This window comes from Oryctolagus cuniculus, chromosome 5, assembly GCF_964237555.1.
Source record: "Oryctolagus cuniculus chromosome 5, mOryCun1.1, whole genome shotgun sequence".
NCBI classification, from domain to species: Eukaryota; Metazoa; Chordata; class Mammalia; order Lagomorpha; family Leporidae; genus Oryctolagus; species Oryctolagus cuniculus.
The window spans coordinates 36,255,777-36,272,281 of NC_091436.1; the positions used below are offsets into that span (position 1 = coordinate 36,255,777).

Below are 16,505 nucleotides of genomic sequence, written 5' to 3' on the forward strand. Positions count from 1 at the left end.
TTATTTGAAAGTCAGAGTTACACAGAGAGAAGGCGAGGCAGAGGGAGAGAAAAAGAGGTCTTCCATCTGCTGATTCACTCCCCAATTGGCCACAATGGCTGGAGCTGTGCCAATCCGAAGCCAGGAGCTAGGAGCTTCTTCCGGGTCTCCCACACAGGTGCAGGGGCCCAAGGACTTGGGCCATCTTCTACTGCTTTCCCAGGCCATAACATAGAGCTGGATGGGAAGTGGAGCAGCCGGGACTCGAACCAGCACCCAGTTGGGATGCCAGCACTGCAGGTGGTGGCTTTTCCTGTTAAGCCACAGTGCCGGCCAGAAGAAATATTTCTAAAATAGCCATGGATGTGTCAATCCTTTCGTTAAAGCCCTTCACTAAGTTCAAGGGACTACAGTTAATAGCAATATATTGAATAGAGTTGCCCCCTCTTATCCAAGGGAGATACATTTCTACATCTCCAGAGGATATACTTGTAACTGCAGATAGTACCACATTTTGTATATACGTCAGTTCTTCCTGTACATACATGGTTATGATAAAAGTTAATTGCTAAATCAAGTACAGTAAGAAATTAACAATTGCTAATAACCAAATGGAACAGTTATAACAATATTATATAACATGTTATACAAAATGTTGCTTATTTCTGGAATTTTCCATGTCATATTTTCAGACTGCAGAAAGTGGAACTGTGGATAAGAAGACTACTGTCACAGAAAATTGTGAAGAGTAGACTTTAAATATTCTTACCACAAAAAATGATGTACATGGTAGAATACTTACATTAAATCACCTGATTTAGTCATTCCACAATATATACATATATAAAAACATTCTGTTGTACACCATAAATATATATATGTGTTAATTGTCAATTAGAAAAATCCTCAAATCCATGAAGTACGACCTTTATTCTGAAATCTACTGGGAGCTATGTTAGATTTAAGTAGAGGAGTCGCATGGTTGGAATATTTCCCTCCCACTCTCCCTACCCTACTCATTCTGCAAAACCTAATTTGTAGGAGCTCTTTGCTGTGAAATTCTCTGGACCTTCTTGGCACTGGGCTGAGAGCTCACCTTTCGTCTTTTCCCTCACCCCTGAGGACTGCCTCGCTTCCTCTGCTACTGGCAGTGAGATCATGGGGCAGGTGTTGTCAGAGTGGGAGTCAAGTCCATTCAAAAGTGAATCAGCCGGCGCCGTGGCTCACTAGGCTAATCCTCCGCCTAGCGGCGCCGGCACACCAGGTTCTAGTCCCAGTCGGGGCGCCGGATTCTGTCCCGGTTGCCCCTCTTCCAGGCCAGCTCTCTGCGGTGGCCAGGGAGTGCAGTGGAGGATGGCCCAAGTGCTTGGGCCCTGCACCCCATGGGAGACCAGGAGAAGTACCTGGCTCCTGCCATCGGATCAGCGCGGTGCGCCGGCTGCAGTGCGCCAGCCGTGGCGGCCATTGGAGGGTGAACCAATGGCAAAAGGAAGACCTTTCTGTCTCTCTCTCTCTGCCTGTCAAAAAAAAAAAAAAAAAAAAAAAAAAAGTGAATCAGACCTTGGAGGAAGCAAAAAGAAAAAGAATATCCACGTGGTTTTAAAGACTTCCCCATCTGATTCTTCTACATGTCCCTTGAACAACCCGAAGTTTTCATTACTTTGTCTTCTTCAACATCTTAATTCAACTAATTTTGTGTTCCTTTTCATAGACTTTTTAATATATTATTGATAATATATTATCAATATATAATATAATATATAATATATAAAATTATATATATTATATATAATATATATATAATATAATATTAATATATTATTGATAACCCCTTTTCTCACTTTGTATTTTAAGGAATGGGACTATGTATATCATACTGCTTTGTCTTATACTATAAATGCATAATAAAGTTTAAGTGCACAATAAATTTAACCAATTCTCATTAGAATCATTTACAATTTATATTTTAAAGGAAACTATAATGCTTAATAGACAAAATTCAGTCAGTTGTCTCCCTGATGGCAATACCTCAGTGAGCCACACGGTGGTGCCACTTAACTGTTTCCAAAGTTGAGCGTCTGGTGGTGCTGGGATTTGGGTTACTCTAACACCATGGTTTAACTTTATTTCTTGTAGGGTGAAAAAGTCCAAGTGTAGGACCTAAAATAATTGAGCAATGCTTCTTGACTTTCTTCAACTTCACCCTCCACTTGATCGTTATTCAATAATTTATAGAATAATGATCTCTGTTGGGTGCTGTGGAAGAAACTAACGTATCTAAGGGCTGATCTTCACCCTCAAGGTGCCTTCCCGTTCAACCCCAATATCATCTCTGGCAGAATCACTAAAACAGCTCTCTAGCCAGCCCCTCTGCCTCCATTCTTCACAGGGCCATGGAGCTCCCTCCAAATCCCATGTCGGATTCTCATTCCTTCCTTGGTGATTTCTCAGACTTCCCAGTGTATGTCCCAAGGTGTTGCATAATCTTATCACTACTGTGGGGAGCAACTCGGACTAGACTAAGTTACTGGAATTAAGACTTATTCTATGCATCTGCTCTCCCACAATATGGCGCTGAGAAGGGAGAAGCAGCTTCTACACAGCTGCCTCCAGTTCAACCAATAAACAGCAGGACCTGCTCCTGATTGGAGGAGAGCAGCGTACTCGGCGTGTGGGCAGCCGAGTTAGGATTGGCGGAGGAGGACTATAAAGGAGGAGAGAGACGGCATGCACCAGGAACATCTAAGGGGAACACCTGTGCAGCCCCCGAGAGAGCCGGCCTGCGGTGTGCCGCTCCCCCGCGGAAGTGGAGAATGTGGCAGTGGGAACCGCCCTTCCACGGAGGTGGAAGGGACGGTAGCCAACCCGGGAAGGACCAGCAGCCAACCCGGGAAGGGACAGTAGCCAACCCGGGAAGAACCAGCAGCAAACCCGGGGAGGGCCGAGCAGACAAAAGAACAGCACAGGGTTTAGTGTTGTTCCTCCATGAAGACGGGGAGCGACATAATGGTGCCGTGACTCGGATATGAAGCCTAGGCAGGGTTTAGTGTCGTTCCTCCTCCACGAAGAGGGGGAGCGACAACTACACCGTCTGCACGGTGATCACTTCCCACATCACTGCCATTGTCTACTCCAATCTATCTTCAAAGTGTGCGTCTCTTCTTTATTTTCTCAAACACAGAAGAGTTTACCTTCATTTTTGGGTCTTTGAATAATATGCCTGGATTATTGTTTGTCCCTTCCTTGCCTGCTCATCTCAAGCTCGTCCTCTAGGAATCAACTTAGATGGCACTATTTTTTTTCTGACCTTTGTCCAACATTATTCTTGCACTTACACAATTCCTTCCTGTTGTTCAAACTCCACGACATACAAAAAGACAAAACTAGACTGACTGTATGAATTTTCAGTAGGATACAAAAGTAAACAAAAACAAAATAAAAATTCTCAGGCCCCCGAAAATGAGAAACTGCTTTCATAACTCCTGGATTACAGAGTGCAAACCTCGTTTGTTCATTATTGGGTGGGACTACTTTTGAAAGCCCTTCTGTACAGCCCTCCCTGAAGTGTTCAACCCTGTTATGCACTCCACTAGGTACTCTCCTAATTCTATCCTAGCTCCCTCAACTCCTTTTTGTAACTTTTATGCAGGAAAAGATTGTAGTCTGTCGCATTTATCTTTGTGTGCCCAGTGTTTTGGATGGTGCCTGGCTCAGCAAAGATTGTGTTCAATAAATTAATTAGAACATAGGAAAGTCATGAAATAATGGGAAATATAATTTCAGTGGTAAGATATGTAGTATAGATTAGAAATGCAATAGGAAGCCAGAAAAAGCAAAAATTATGAATTAATTATACCCTGAGCCAGACCTTCTAGAGTAAATAAAATTGAAAACTTGGCAGGGAATAAAGAAAAAAGTCATGCAAATTGACTAGAGGCTTGGAAATAGCTGTGCGTGGTGCTTTTGGGACATGAACAAGTTGGATTACCACTGGGCTGGTGGGAAATAAGATTGGTGCTCAACTGACTTTGGATACTAATCCAATTTACACAGGATTCAATAGTGCTCTTTTTAATATAATGTTTACTTTGCTAGCAGAAAAAAAAGTGTCTTTTTAAAATTATCAGTAACATTAAGTTCCTCCTAAGAACCTTGTTCTTTGGTAAAACTTCTCCCGGGCACAAAGTCAAACATTTCATATTCTCCACCCCGTCTGGGGAAGGCCTTCCTTCTAGGTTATAATGTTTAACACACTCACCCTCACACTCCAATTCCAGGTAATTGCCTTTTGGGTTGGGAAAATTATTTCTAATAAAATTGAATGTGACCTCTAGGTTTGAATAATTAAACTGCAAATGTAGATGATATGCAATGTTTGGCAAACTCAAAGGTGCAGCTATTACCAGTTTTACTGTTCAAAATGCATTAAAACAGAAAGTTAAGAGATTTTCAATGCTATGCTTATTTCTTGTGTCTTTCATTTTACCCCAAAGATGCTGATATAGGTAAACACTCATTCTGGAAACTCATCACTCTACCCAAGGTTGGCCTCATAGCCTTTGTCATCATTTCGTCCAGCTCATGTTTTGGCTTCCTTGATCCCACTCTGTCTCTTTTTGTTTTGGAGAAGGTAAGTAGCCTGACTGTCACAGAGCTCTGTGCTGTAGTAGGTGCACGTGATTGCTGGTTCTCGGTCCCTGCTTTGTGGAAAGCAAGGTAAGACCTTTGAGTGGGTATGAGAAGGAGGCAGACTGAGAACTGCACACCAGGATAGCTGTGCCTTCCTTCTGTGATGTCCCTTTGAATGAGGGATCTGACTCAATGCAGGAGAACGGTTACACTAAGGCGGCTAAACATTGGTCTTTCCAAGACCTTGCTCGTGTCATTGTAGGTCCAGCACGGAGCTCATCTGCACTGCTGAACAAGGATCCTTATCCTCTGTTGATCCATTATACAATGCAAGGATTAAAATTAATTTTTCTTATAATTTCACACTACCCTTTGCAGTCACTGCAATTTGGGGTATTTCACAGATAAACTACAGGACTATAACTTTAGTGCATGGCCCAAGGTTTAGAGAATAATGTAACATCATGCTTAACTGGTGAACATCCATGAAGTGACACATAACAAAAATATTTTTGTTACAGTGACACAATCCACGCACATCATGAACAACGTGTCTCTTTGGGTCATTTTTCTGTGCACCTAAGAAGTTGTGCCTAATGAAAAATTCTCTGTAACTGATCTCTGAGAAACCCAAGTTGTTTGTGTGTGAGAAATCATCCACTCTTCCCCTCCAAGGCAAAAGTAGTTTATTTAAATGAGAAGAGGAAGCCAGGTGTCCCCAGAGACACCTTTGGTTGACCACTTGTCAAGTGGTAGGTTTTGGGGGGCTCTGTTTGCTCCAGACTGATTGGCATCAGACTTTTACTCCATTGGTGATGCCTCACCACCGTGGACACTTAGTGCAGAGAACACTGCTATTCATGTTTTTTTCAGATTGGTGGGCTTCGGTCTCATGCTACTGCTTCAAACAACTCCAACCAAGGAAATCCTCAGAAATTTGCTTTCCTGTTTTTCTAGCAAATGTTTCTTTTCCCATTGTTAGAAAACTTTTTATCTGTCTTTTTGATTGGCAGTTTGTAAAATCACTGGTTGTCCAGCCTTTTAGGATAGGATGGCTCCAACCCTCATTCACCAGCCATAAAATGAGTATAGGGCATTTTGGACTTTTGTGTTTTGCTATTATCTTTCAAGGACTAAGTTTTAGCATGAGTTAATGTTTGTCACAAAAACTATTAATAGATATATTGATCTGTAAATAAGTTCCATGGGCTGAATGAAAGAATCTAGCTGAAGTAATTAATTAAGGAAAATGAAAATATCTTATATTTTAATAAAAGACATTTTTATCATGTTAGTAATACTGACAGTATCAGGGTTACATTATTAATGTTTTCAAAGCCTTTTAAGATGTGCCATGCCAGTTAATTTTTAAATTAAATATCAATATCCCTTTTAGATGCGTAGATTTTATTATCTGTTCTTTTATGCCAATGTACATCAAAGAGCTCTCTGTGACTGTCAGTATCATTTGCGAGCTTATTAGAAATGCAGAATCTTGGGCCCCATCTAGACTTCCTAACCAGAAGCTGCAGAGTTGGGTTCAAGGCCCTCTTTTAGCAAGAGGTAAAAGAGGTAAAATTGCAGGGTATTTCCAGGTAGTTTTTATGCACAAAAAGTTTTTGAAACACTGGTTTATATATAAAGATGTTGTGGGTTATAAGAGCAAAATTGTACTTTTGTTGTCAAGTGATACAGAGCAAAAAAATCTATGTCTTCTGACCCATAGTTAGGCTTTTTTTCTTACCCTTAGAGACAATCCCATTTCTAAAAGTAAGACAAAAAAATTGGGAAGAATCCTGAGTATTAGTAGACTAGAGAAAAGATGAATGCTTATTTGAAAAATGACTTCCCCATGTGACTGTAATGCACGATTTCTTTTACAGTTTAATTTACCAGCTGGATATGTGGGACTGGTATTCCTGGGTTTGGCACTGTCCTACACCATTTCTTCTCCACTCTTTGGTCTGCTCAGTGACAAAATGCCTGTACGTACACTTTCTTTCTATTTGAGTCACATATGTATGTTTAGACCAGAAGTTTTCAAACTGTTCTTCAACTCATTTTTTTTTAAAGATTTATTTATTTGTTATTTGAAAGGCAGAGTTATAGAGAGGCAGAGGCAGAAGAAGAGAGAGAGAGAAAGAGAGAGAGAGGGGTAATCTTTCATCTGCTGGTTCACTCCCCAAATGGCTGCAGCAGCCAAAGCTGAGCCTTTCTGAAGCCAGGAGCCAGGAGCTTCTTCCAGGTCTCTCACATGGGTGCAGGGGCCCCAGGACTTGAGCCAACTTCTACTGCTTTCCCAGACCATAGCAGAGAGCTGGAGCAGAAGAGGAGCAGCCAGGGCAAGAACCGGCGCCCACATGGGATGCTGGCACAGCATGTGGTGGCTTTACTCACTACACCACAGTGCCAGCCCCTGTTTTTCAACTCCTTGGGTTGAAACGGAGAACTCTGTGGGCCTTCCAACTTCAGCCATGACCTTGAGCAGATTCACTTTTAATTGCCTCATGTGGGTAAAGGGGAGTCTTTTGAGTGGAAAAAGCTGCTTTCTACCAAAAAAAAAAAAATTGGGGAGAGGAAGATTCATCCTAATAATTAGGGCAGAATCCCAGAGATTATTATGGGATTTAATCAAATGGATTCTGTTTAGGAAGAGATATTTTCAGTTTTCTACGGGGGTGAAAGAATCGGCCGTGTAAGCATTCATAGTTTGTCCAGAGCTGTCCTGACAGAAAATCCCCTCTATTTCTAGATGTAAACCATCAGCACAGATCACTGCTGTACAAAATCAGCGCTCCTGTCCACATCTCAAATCTATGGCTTTAGTGCTTGTTTTTCATTTCTCACCTTCATTAGATTTGCATATTTATTTATCAAAACCTAAATTACTTGGGGATTACATAGTAACTTGATTTTAAAATATAGTCTTAGAAAGCTTTTATTCAATAAATATAAGTTTCATAGGTACAGCTTTTGGAATATAGCAGTTCTTCCCCCATACCCGCCCTCCCACCCCCATTCCTTTCCCACCTCCTACTACCTCTCCCATCCCATTCTTCATTCAGATTCATTTTTAATTATCTAAATTATCTCTCTCTCACTATCTATAACTCTACCTGTCAAATAAATAAATTAAAAACAAACAAACAAACAATGGAAATGTATTCACACGGCCCTGAGACTGGGAGGTCCCAGCTCCTGGTGCTGGCAGATTCCTTTCCCGATTCACAGCTTTCTTCTCACTGTGACCTCACTTGCTGGAATGGTCAAGAGAGGCCTCTGGGGCCTTTTGGGTGAAGGCGCTCATGCCATTCCTGAGGGCTCCTCCTTCCACACCTAGTCACCTCCTTTGCAAAGGGCCACCTCCATACAGCATCGCACTGGGTGTGGGATTTAACGTATGGATTTGGGGGCAGAGGAGTATTAACAGTCTGCGGCAGGCACTTTTTAACACTGTGATGTTTAAGGCACTGTGACTACCTGTTGGGTCCCTTTTGGTGACTGCTTTTGAAATGATTATATCTGGAATAGTTCGACATGTGCAAAATCAACACTATGCCCCTTTCTGAGGAATTCTTATCTTCACTGACTCCCTGTGGTCTGGTGTAATGTCCTTGCTTTTGAGTTTATCATCGACCCATTTGCTCTTAAGTGTAAAGTTTTGTTTTCTTCATGATATTTGAATGTTTGAATATCATGGCTTCTGTTCATCAGTGATTCCTTATATAATTTGATTTTTTCCCAAGATTTATCTATTTATTTGAAAGTTAGATTCACACACAGAGAGAAGGAGAGACGAGGAGAGAGAGAGAGAGAGAGGTCTTCTATCTGCTGGTTCACTCCTCAACTGGCTGCAATGGCTGGAGCTGTGCCGATCCGAAGCCAGGAGCCAGGAGCTTCCTCTGGGTCTTCCCACGTGGGGGCAGGGGCCCAAGCACTTGGGCCATCTTCTACTGCTTTCCCAGGCCATAGCAGAGAGTTGGATTGGAAGTGGAGCAGCTGGGACTTGAACCAGTGCCCATATGGGATGCTGGCACTGCAGGTGGCAGATTCACCCGCTAAGCCACAGCACCGGCCCCAGTTTGATTTTTGAGGGTCTTTACCTCTAACAGTTTCTTTGTCCTCTCGTTCTCTTTGCCAGCATCTAAGGAAATGGTTTCTGGTTTTTGGAAACATAATCACAGCTGGGTGTTTCATACTTTTAGGACCTGTCCCAATCTTGCACATTAAAAGGTAATTTTTTCTGTATTTTTTTCTTTTCTTCAGTGTTTGAGGGAGGGACAGAATCACGTTTTGTTTTGTATCCTTAGCATGCAGTAGCTGCACATCATAGCTTGTTTCTTGTAATTTATCTGCTAAAATAAAGTGAGCTTCTTAGACCTTCTTAGGTTCTTCCTGGATAAAACATGATATGGGAAGAGAGAGATTTCAGTCTTTTTTTTTTTTTTAAGATTTATTTATTTATTTGAAAGGCAGAGTTACAGAGAGGTGAGACAGAGAGAAAGGGCTTCCATCCACTGTTTCACCCCCAAAAAGGCTGCAATGGCTGGAGCTAGGCCAATCTGAATCCAGGAGCCAGGAGCTTCCTCTGGGTCTCCCACATGGGTGCAGATGCCCAAGCACTTGGGCCATCTTCTACGGCTTTCCCAGGTAATAGCAGAGAGCTGGATTAGAAGTGGATCAGCTGGGACTCAAACTGGTGCCCATATGGGATGCTGGCACTGCAGGTGGTGGCTTTACCCCATTGGCCACAGTGCCAGCCCCCAGAGTCTTTTTGACTTAGATTTGCATCTGGGCTTTGCAAATTACTTAATTTCCAAGAGCTTCAGTTTTGTTGTCAACCAAAAAGAACTGGTATTAGTACTTCTATCACAAAGATTAAATGAAATAATCTATTTATTAAGTAAGTGACATAGTGCCCAACATGGAAGAAATGTTAGTTTCTTGTCTAATCCCTTACCCTGCCGCATTCCATACCATCTTTTAGTTAATTGAATTGCAAAGTCAAATGATTGAATAAACAGTATTCATGTTGATATTTTACCTAATCTTCAAAGGATTTTATATGATAAAAACAAGGCAAATTGGTTCCACACATGTGACATATGTGCACAAAGATTGAGATATCAAGATGAATCATTTTTCTTCCCCCAAAATATAAAGGGCAAATTAACTTAATGAAATGGGACCAGATATGAATCTAAGTTCAGTGACACCAGCTTCCCTGGTGTCCTGCCTTCTTTGCATTATAGTTTTGTGTCTCTTAAAATACGAGTGCTGTTTTGTTTTCTCCTTAATTCTTTTGCAGTCAGCTCTGGCTGCTGGTGCTGGTGTTAGTGGTCAATGGCGTCTCTGCTGGAATGAGCATTATTCCAACTTTCCCAGAGATCCTCAGCTGTGCACAGTAAGTTACTTCTGTTGCATGAAGAAGTGTGCTGTGAATAGCTGTGACCAGCACAGGCTTTCTTGAATTTCTTGATTTTGTAGGATGTTGAATAGTTCCTCCCCAATATTGAACTTCATGATTTCATAGCATATAGTATTTTGACATAAATGGTATAAATAATAATAGTACAATAATATAAATGATAATATAAGGTGGTATTAATAAACTAATAGGTGACATGGGTGTGGGTAGATACTTGGTTTGGTTTATGCCATATATATATATATATATATATATATATATGGTTTTTGAAAAGCCAAAGCAAAACAGAAAGGTTTGAATTATTTTCCTCTTTCAAAGAAGAGGTCTTTATCTGAGAGTAGAGTAACCAGCCTCTGTTACTTAGCTATCATTCTTTTGTCCAGTCGGCATGATGGTGGAGAACACCAAGTATTATGACTGTGCTGGTTCAATTCAATGGTTCTCATTTAATCTGTAATAAAAATTCTCAGTTTTTTTTTGAATTTACTTGTGCTTTAACTTTTAGGAAAAAGGAGCTGTCTCTGCATTTCAAAAGTTCCCCATTGTTCTCATATCATCTTCATCTCAAGAATTTCTGATTTAGTTATGTATCTTATAGGCATTTGGGGCAAATGGGTCATGATTTGTAATATATCTTATACGAAGGGGTTTTCAAAAAGTTCATGGAAAGTGCATATTGTAAAAAAGCTGTGAATAGACTTTAAAAGTTTTGCACCAAAATATGCATGTTTTAATTCCATTTTCCCAGAAACTTTTCTAAGTGTACTCATATATGCAATAAAATTATTTTTAGAAAACCATGGAGCAAATCTAACTATGAAAGTTCTATTTTTTTAAAGATTTATATATTTATTTGAAAGTCAGAGGTACACAGGGAGAGGAGAGGCAGAGAAAGAGAGGTCCCCCATCCGATGGTTCACTCCCCAATTGGCTGCAATGGCTGGAGCTGCGTCAATCCGAAGCCAGGAGCCAGGAGCTTCTTTTGGGTCTCCCACATGGGTGCAGGGGCCCAAGGACTTGGGCCATCCTCCACTGCTTTCCCAGGCCACAGCAGAGAGCTGGATTGGAAGTGGAGCAGCCAGGTCTCGAACTGGCTCCCATATGGGATGCTGCCCCTTCAGGCCAGGGCGTTAACCCACTGCACCACAGCGCCGGCCCAGAAGTTCTATTTTTAAAAATATTTATTTTATTTATTTGAAAGGCACAGTTACAGGGACAGAGAAAGAGCCTCCATCCACTGGTTCACTCCTCAGATGGCTGCAACAGCCTTTTATCTTAGAAGTGGAATGTCTTGCTGTTAGTTTTGTCCACATTGTCCCTGATTTACCTTAATTTATCTGTTATACAAATTTTCTCTCATGTAGGTTTTCCTCTTAATATTGGGTACACTCATGTCTTTCTTTGCAGTGAAAATGGATTTGAAGAGGGATTAAGTACATTGGGACTTGTGTCAGGTTTCTTTGGTGCAGTGTGGTCACTTGGGTGAGTAGACATTATGTTGAATTTTGTTGACATCTGCAAGATGAAAATACCATGCCCATTTTACAGGTGAAGAAGTTCAGATGCAAAGTCACTTGAGTCAGATGAATTTCTCAGAAACAAATAGTTCATCTAGAGCAGAACCAGAGTTCTTTTTTTTTTTTAATATTTATTTATTTATTTGAAAGGCAGAGAGGCAGAGACATGGGGGGAGAGAAAGAGAGACAGAGAGAGGTCTTCCATCTGCTGGTTCCCTCCCCAAATGGCTTCAATGGCCAGAGCAGTGCTGATCTGAAGCCAGGAGCCAGGAGCTTCTTCTGGGTCTCCCACGTGGGTGTAGGAGCCCAAGCATTTGGGCCATTTTCTACTGTTTTCCTAGGCCACAGCAGAAAGCTGGATCAGAAGTGGAGAAGCCGGGACACGAACTGGCATTCATATGGGATGTCTGTCGGCACTCTAGGCAGCGGCTTTACCTGCTATGCCACAGTGCTGGCCAAGAGTTCTTTTTAAAATTTATTTGAGAGGCAGGAAGAGGAGGCAGGAAGAGATATAGACAAAGAAAGAAAGCTCCCATCCTCTGGCTCACTCTCAAAATGCCCACCATGGCTACAATAGCCGGTATTGAACTGGATCAAAGCCAGGAGCTGGGAACTCAATCCAGGTTTCCTACATCAGTGAGAGGAGCCCAGTTAATTGAGCCATCACCAATGGTGTCTCCCAGGGTGTGCATTAGCAGGAAGCTAGAGTCAGGAGTTGGAGCCAGATACTGAACCCAGGTACTCTGATATGGGACTCAAGTGTTTTAACCTGGATCTTAACTGCCAGGCTAAATGTCAGGCACAGGGACAGAGTTCTGATCCACACCCTGACTTCAAGAATCAAGAATTATACCAGTAGTTTCAATACCTAATCCAAATTGTCTCATGTAGTTTGTCTTATTTAAGTGATATTTGTAAGTCCCTTTAACAGAATCATGTCTCACATTTTTAAAATGTATTCATTCATTTGTTTTTTACCTTCTATTATACAAGAAGAATAACTGTGTGCTAGCAATATAGTATTTGGTCAATATATATGTATCAAATTGAGTTATATTAGATAAAAATACTGACAATAAAACAGTGTATTTTTCTGGACATGCGCCATCTTTCTTTGCTTTTACATCAGCTGTCAACTTCTCAGAAGCAGTTATAATTTTAGAATTGTTTATAAATTTTTAACATCATCATTATTAGGTAGAATTATTTTCTTACGCTATGCTCAGGAATTGGCTTTTTTTCTTTCATACTTATAGTTCTAATTGAAGGAAGATTTATGATCGAGGAATCATACAGCTTTTATAAAGTAATTATATTTCGGCATTATTAAATACTCTTTCTTTTTTCCATCGTAAGTGCTTTTATAGGACCAACGGTCGGTGGATTTCTGTATGAGAAAATTGGTTTTGAGTGGGCAGCAGCAATACAAGGTCTCTGGGCTCTGATATGTGTGAGTAACCAGTCTTCTGTTTTCATTTTCCTTGTTTTTGTGGAGAAACTTGACTTGGAGAATTTACATTAACCAGTGTCTTTAATTGTGTTAAAGGGATTGGCAATGGGCTTATTTTATCTACTGGAGCACACAAGAAGAAAAAGGTATGATCAGTTTCTGAGCTTTCGTCTTCTTTAGGAGTTAACTTATAGCAGTGGAAAAGAAAGACCATTTTATATCCATTCTTCCAATTAGCAGACTCTTAGGCTCATCATTTATTAGACACTTTTAAGGAGACAGTTGGGTAGAGTTCTGGATACTGGATTTTTGTTTGTATGTTCATTTAAGATGAGATATATTAATATTTTCTTTTTCTTTCCTTCAATGTAGATCTATACCTCAAAGTATTCCCAGCACAGAGCAGGAACGAACTGCTCTCTTGCCTAATGAAATCTACCCTTACACCATCCTGGAGTAATACAGGACTGGGAGATGTATTCTCATGGTCTTGAACATCGCTGCTGGAGATTTCATGATTTTTTGCACAGAACTCCGTTGACCCCGTACCAGCAACCTGGGAGCATCAACATGTTTTTGGATAATCCTATATCGGACTGCATGTACTGTTGTCTTGGCAAGCTGGCCTGCTGAGCAGGTGCATTTGAAACCGTAAGATGAGAATGGTAGCTGAAAACCAGGCGAAGTTTGCACTTTTAAGCAAGCACACTTAGGCTTGACTCTATTTAAGTTATCCTTTGCTTCCTTTTTTTTCCAAGCACTGATTCTGTGAATGTGCCTTTTTTATGAGCAAGAAATGAAATGAATTGATATTCTGTAAACAGAAGGGGCAACTTCACAAATATTTTGAAAAATAAAAAAGATATTTTGGTGCAAAAATTTTTTGAATTCCATGCATGCTTTTTTCACAATGTACATTTTCTATGAATGTTGTAAAGACCCCTCATATGCATAGATTTCAAATTTTTTTGCCTTGAAATAAATTTATCTTTTAATCCCATTTCCATAAATTTTTTGAAGTCACCTCTGATAAAGATGAGTCAAAATAAATAGAATAATTACTACAAAATCAGTGTTGAAAAGGTATGCTTTCTCTGTGTCCTGAGATTTTTGTACTTGTTCAAAAGGCAAACTTTCTAGCTCTGTAGCACTTTTTAGCACTTTTTAAAAAAATATTTTATTTATTTATTTGAGAGGCAGAGTTATAGACAGTGAGAGGCAGAGACAGAGAGAGAGAGAGAGGTTTTCTATCCACTGGTTCACTCCCCAATTGGCCACAATGGCTGGAACTGTGCCAATCTGAAGCCAGGAGCCAGGAGCCTCTGCCAGGTCTTCCAAGTGGGTGCAGGGGCCCAAGCAATTGAGCCATCTTCTCCTGCTTTCCCAGGCCATAGCAGAGAGCTGGATCGTAACAGGAGCAGCTGGGACTCGAACTGGCGCCCATATGGGATGCTGGTGCCACAGGTGGAGGATTAACCCATTGTGCCATAGCGCCAGCCCCAACACTTTTTTTTTTTTAAAGAAATTTATTTATTTAAAAGGCAGAGTTACAGAGAGAGAGAGGGAGCAACAGAGAGCAAGAGAGCGAGAGAGAGCTTTCATCCATTGGTTCACTCCCCAAATGGCCACAATGGTCAGGGCTGGGCCAGGCTGAAGCCAGGAGCCAGGAGCTTCATCCAGGTCTCTTATGTGGGACTTGGGCCACCCTCTGCTGTTTTCCCATGCACATTAGCAGGGAGGAAGACTGGAAGCAGAGCAGATGGGACATGAACCAGCATCTATATGGTATGCTGGTGCTGCAGGCTTTGGCTGAACCACTCCACCACAGCACGGGCCCTCTCTACCATTTCTTGATCTTCAATTTTTCTAGAAATTAGGACTTCCATTTTGTTAATATGTTTTCAGTTATGAAGTGAACTTACTACTTGGCAGAACATTCGTCTCCTTGAACGTCTGTCTTTCAGCTGTACCATTTGCTTTCGCTTTCATACTCTCAGTGGATGATTTCCACACCAAGAGCAGGTGACCCTCTGCCCAGCCATCAGTGCACAGTGTATGGTAGGGAAATGTTTTCTCCAACTTTATTTAAAATCCATGTGGTTGTTTGCAGTGAATGAGCATTTGTTGTACAGCTGTCATACTTCCTAATCTATTCTCATGGTTTACTGGCTACACTTACCTTAAGTTTTTGAAGATATATTTTTATCTATTCATTCAAAAATATATCTAAGAGAAATTTATTTGAGAGACTGACAGAGCTCCCATTCACTTGTTCACTCCCCAAATACCTGCAACGGCTGGGACTGGCCCAGCCAGATCCTGGAACTTAATTTGGGTCTCCGACATGGGTGGTGACAGGGACCCAAGTGCTGAGTCCTCACCTGCTGCTTCTCTGGGTCTGCATTAGCAGGAAGCTGCAGTCAGGAGCAGAGCTGGGACTTGAACCCAGGCCCTCTGCTATGGGGCGCAGGCATCCCAAGGGGCATCTTTCTTAACTATTGTGAAAAATGTCCCTACCTATGGAATACTTTCCGTGGACTGACACCATGCTGAGTGCTAGGCATTTAACTGTGCGCAAGATAAAGAGTAGCCTCTTCCTTTATGTAACTGATAGCAGCAGAAGGGACGAGCAATAAATAAACACCAGAATGCAATGAACAGTAGTGCTCAGAAGGAACACACATGGTGATGTGTTGGAGTAGCTGGCTGGGGCTGATGAGGAGAGACAAGACCTCCTCGCCGAATGAGGCTTTGGAGCGCAGACCTGAAGGGGCAGGAGGCCGCGGGTAGTTCACCCTGAAGGAGGGGGAGCGAGGACTTGGGCGTGCGCAGGCCTGTCGTGCTCGCTCCAAGGTGAGCCCTGGTGGGCAGGCTGGGGTCCAGGAATTAAGAGGTCGGCGAGGGAAGCAGGAGTCGACGATGGGTGAGGGTAGCGGCGGTGGGGACGAGGAAGAACTTGGGGCTTGGGAGAGAAAAGGGGGCCAGACCAGGGAGGTGGTGGGTGAAGGGTGCACCTGTCAGTGGAACCGCAGGCCAGACTGCTGTGGCGGGAGCAGGCTGACTCCCAGGCCTGGCTTGATGGTGTAGGCTGATGCTACCGCCTCGCGGGAACGGGAAGAGCAGGGGCGAACGGCTCCCAAAGGGACCTAGTAGATCCTCCAAGGGACGCTGTTTCAGCCGCAGAAAGGAAGTCATTTACAAGGATGACAACAGCCACGACTGGCGGCACCGCCCTGGAAGGCGGTCCAGCACGAATGGCCAGGGCCGTGCGGACAGTCTCAGGAGCACTTCATTCTCTCCTCTCCAAAGCCCTTCGCCCTAAGGGATGCAGGGGGTGGTGCGGTGCAGTGCGTGGGGTGCACACGTGGCCTTGCTTCCCTTCCTGCAGCAGAACCTGGACAGACTGGGACCCCGGCCGGCTGCCCCAGCGTGGGGTGCAGAACCGGATCAGGCCTTGATCGTCTTGTGAAGTCTCCCTGGACTCCTTCCTTGAACGCCTTTC

General features: G+C 42.3%; 1 protein-coding gene across 2 annotated transcripts in view; it reads left to right on the plus strand.

Annotated features, from left to right (window-relative positions):
* SLC18B1 (solute carrier family 18 member B1) overlaps nt 1-14,072 on the plus strand; it is a 31,817-nt gene extending 17,745 nt beyond the window's left edge. The window contains exons 7-14 of one of the 2 annotated variants that reach the window (XM_008263536.4): nt 4,473-4,609; nt 6,492-6,593; nt 8,750-8,841; nt 9,917-10,012; nt 11,444-11,518; nt 12,910-13,003; nt 13,100-13,149; nt 13,376-14,072. In XM_008263536.4, coding sequence (XP_008261758.2) covers nt 4,473-4,609; nt 6,492-6,593; nt 8,750-8,841; nt 9,917-10,012; nt 11,444-11,518; nt 12,910-13,003; nt 13,100-13,149; nt 13,376-13,463 — 734 coding nt within the window. In that variant the 3' untranslated portion in view covers nt 13,464-14,072. The remainder of the gene's footprint in view (nt 1-4,472; nt 4,610-6,491; nt 6,594-8,749; nt 8,842-9,916; nt 10,013-11,443; nt 11,519-12,909; nt 13,004-13,099; nt 13,150-13,375) is intronic. The other variant, XM_051854324.2, reaches the window with a different exon arrangement.
* Nucleotides 14,073-16,505: the final 2,433 nt, after the last annotated feature.